The sequence below is a fragment of the Propithecus coquereli genome, unplaced genomic scaffold (genome assembly GCF_000956105.1).
Source record: "Propithecus coquereli isolate 6110/MARCELLA unplaced genomic scaffold, Pcoq_1.0 Scaffold172, whole genome shotgun sequence".
Classification (NCBI taxonomy): domain Eukaryota; kingdom Metazoa; phylum Chordata; class Mammalia; order Primates; family Indriidae; genus Propithecus; species Propithecus coquereli.
Genome location: NW_012141858.1, coordinates 3191176 through 3194723, shown reverse-complemented (window position 1 = coordinate 3194723; position 3548 = coordinate 3191176). Strand labels below are relative to the sequence as shown.

Here is a 3548-nt window from a genome sequence, read left to right as displayed (position 1 = left end):
GGCCTCCCAGAGTGCTAGGATTACAGGCGTGAGCCACCGCGCCCGGCCAGGTTGTTTTACTTTACCTTTCTAAGAGTGACTTTGGGAGCTGTCTCATAATGATATAATGATTTCTTTCATAGGTGTATTTTCCAATTGGGGGTGAGAGTTGACAGATGAGCAGACAGAGAGGTGAGGCAGCATATTCTCAAAATAAAAATGAAAATACAGCAATCTTAACAAAGTTAAAAAGAGCTTCTGCTCTACTAACATCATGGGCATCTCCTTTTCCCTCCCTCTCAACATTTGCTGACTTCTGTGCTCTATTCTCCCTAATAGACTATACTCATTAAGGTCAGGCACAGCATCTTGTCTTTGTATCCTTCTCAATCCCTTAAACAGTACCTTGCAAATAATGAATATGTAATAATTTCTTGCCAAACAGAATATAAAGTGTGTGAGAGTGTTAAAGGACAAGAATGGCAGGAGATCTAAAAACCCTATCACATAAAAAATATTTAAATGAGTCATGAATATTTATTCAGGAGAAAACTAATATATGAACAGCTATCAGTAAAAAGTTTAAGGAAATGTAACATAAAGTAACAGCTTTCTTAAACAACAAGAACTACCCCAAACCTGAACAGGATGTTTCACTTAAGCATAGAAGTTAATCTTCCACACTGGAGATATGCAAGCCCAAACTAAATTCTCATTTGAGAGATTGCCTAAATACATTCCTACGTAGGAAGAGTAAGGATTACATCAATGGGTCCCAAATCTCACTGTGCATCAACATCACCTGGGTTGTTGGCCCCACTCCAAGCCTATTGAATTAGATTCTCCAGAGAAGGAGGCCTCAGAGTTTGAATGCTTAAAAAGTACCTCAGATGTTTCCGATGTGCCCGTTAGGAAATGGTTCTCTGAACCATTGGCCCAGGTGATATTCAACTCCTTTAAAAGCACAACCACGGCCTGGCGCGGTGGCTCACGCCTGTAATCCTAGCACTCTGGGAGGCCGACGCGGGCGGATTGTTTGAGCTCAGGAGTTCGAGACCAGCCTGAGCAAGAGCGAGACCCCCGTCTCTACTAAAAACAGAAAGAAATTAATCGGACAACTAAAAATATATATAGAAAAAATTAGCCGGGCATGGTGGCACATGCCTGTAGTCCCAGCTACTCGGGAGGCTGAGGCAGAAGGATCGCTTGAGCCCAGGAGTTTGAGGTTGCTGTGAGCTAGGCTGACGCCACGGCACTCACTCTAGCCTGGGCAAAAGAGTGAGACTCTGTCTCACAAACAAAAAAAAACCCACAACCACAAGCCTGGGCAAAGCAAGATCTTGTCACTAAAAAAAAATCTTTAAAAAAAGCAATTAGCCCTGTGTGGTGGCACACCTGTACTCCTAGCTATTCAGAAGGCTAAGGCAGGAGAATTCCTTAAGCCCAGGAATTCAAGGTTACAGTGAACTGCACCACTGAATTCCAGCCTGGACAGCAGAGTAAGACCCTCTCAAAGAAAAAAAAGCACATAGTTTTAAAAAATGTAATCTGATAATTAGACCCTAAATATTTGGTGCTAAAAGAAGGAGCTGATTCTAACATGATGAAAATTAATGGTGATGAATGTTAAAGCCCTGAAACTGGAGTCAACTCCCGGCCACACATTTGTGGAATGAGAGAGCCATAAGTGAGTTGGGATCTTTTAGGTTTTTTGTTTGTTTGTTTGTTTTTTTAAAAAAAGGTTTAGTGGTTTTAGTCAAAAGAAAAAGTACTAGAAAGAAGGTCTGAAGGCAAATACCTGGGTTCAAAAACAAGCTCTGTCACCAGTGAGTGAGTGCTTTTGAGCATATGACTTGACGTCTGAGCCTTAGTATCCTCATCTCTAAAATGAGGATATCACTAACCTCACAAAGCTGCTGAAGGATCAAAGGGAAAGCCTGGAGGGATATTTTACATTATCAAGCAATAATCTGATAAGAAAAGATCAAAAGATGAAAAAGTCAGTGGTTATAAATATTCATGAAAGATATAAAATAAAGCTGATAGTACTGATGGCAGCTTAAAAAAGCAGAAAGACTGTTTCTAAGAGCTTAACTTCTTAAGAGCATATGGACTCAACTTGTTTATTACTAACAACCAAATGATACTAATGAATTTTAGATTTTTTTTGCTATATTAATCATCTGATTTCCAGTTTCTTTCCAATATATATTCATATTATATCCCTTCTTTCCATACTTAAAAAAAAAAGTTTTAAAAGGCACTTCACTTAAAAATGGAAAATTTTAACTCATGGCAAGATACATTATCCCATAAGCTTACATAAAGTACATCTTAATAAACAATATTAAAAAAAATTTGCTTTTAGGAATATTTTATGTGCTTATATCTTCATACATATTCATTAAGTATTATTACATTTTCACAGTTACTAAAACATATATTTGCAAAGATTAATGTTACTCACAGGTCTTTCATTAGGGTCAATGAAAAATATTTTGATGATTATTTCAAATTCACCCCATCCCGTTTCAGTAATTTCATATGGAGGTTTAGTAACAACTGAAGAGAAAAAAATATTGTACATTACTGATTTAGTTTCCTAGCTCTTTTTAACTTTGTATACTATGACTCAAAAGACTGTACTGTACCTCTTAAAGGATTGCCATAGCTTTCATGTAATTTAAACTGGATTTTTTTCACATATGCTGACATATCCTAAAATATAAGATATTAATTAGTTCTACCATCTACATATGAGAACTAGGAAAGAAATACACTGAGCATAGTATATGTATGTGATTTTATAAAACACCGTTCCCCTGAAATTTTATGGAATCTAATTTTCTAAAAAACATAAATTATATACCTGGGAAATGGTTTTACTTTTTTTAAAAAAACAAGGGAAGCTTATGCTGAATTATTTTATAATTTATAATACATAGAATATATCATTCATAATATATAATTCAATATATGGCAAAGGAAGCTTATGCTGAACAATTCATAATATATAACATATGTCCCTAATTCACTTGTTTTGCAAATCCTATTTTTATATACCTCTATAGACAATATTCTAAATCAATTTTGATTTTCCCATAAAAACAATACATTTCTGGTATTTTTATAAAAATAACCATATAAACCAAAGCAAATCTATAGTCACCTTCGAAGAACAAAATTATGTTACATAAAACTAAGGACAACTAATCTAAAACAACCTAAAACTGTTGAGTACAAAAATTCCCCCTTAATTTTATTTTGAAGCACATTCATTAGTTCTAACACATAAAAGAATCTGCTGGTGAAGGTGGCTTTTGAAAAAAAACATAACTCATTACAGAAAAAGAAAACATGCAAAACAGAATAAGTCACTCTCAATAATAATGTTTATTAACCTTTTTATTTGCTTTCAGGAATGTTTTATGTGCTTACATCTTCATACATTTAATTTTTAAAAAATAAAACTGGGATCATACTATCATGACATCTTAATACCTTGCTTTGTCACTATTTTTTTTTTTTTTTTTTTGAGACAGAATCTCACTCTGTTGCCCTGGCTAGAG

The 3548-nt window shown here is 34.8% G+C and overlaps 1 protein-coding gene across 2 annotated transcripts in view; it reads right to left on the bottom strand.

Moving 5' to 3' along the window:
• The window catches only part of YEATS4 (YEATS domain containing 4), a 19410-nt gene that overhangs the window by 11155 nt on the left and 4707 nt on the right, over nt 1–3548 (bottom strand). Inside the window, exons 3-4 of one of the 2 annotated variants that reach the window (XM_012642052.1) lie at nt 2631–2697; nt 2447–2541 (exon numbers count right to left, since the gene is read on the bottom strand). The exons of the other annotated variant lie outside the window; for it this stretch is intronic. Coding sequence (XP_012497506.1) covers nt 2447–2541; nt 2631–2697 — 162 coding nt within the window. The remainder of the gene's footprint in view (nt 1–2446; nt 2542–2630; nt 2698–3548) is intronic. 2 annotated transcript variants of the gene reach the window in all.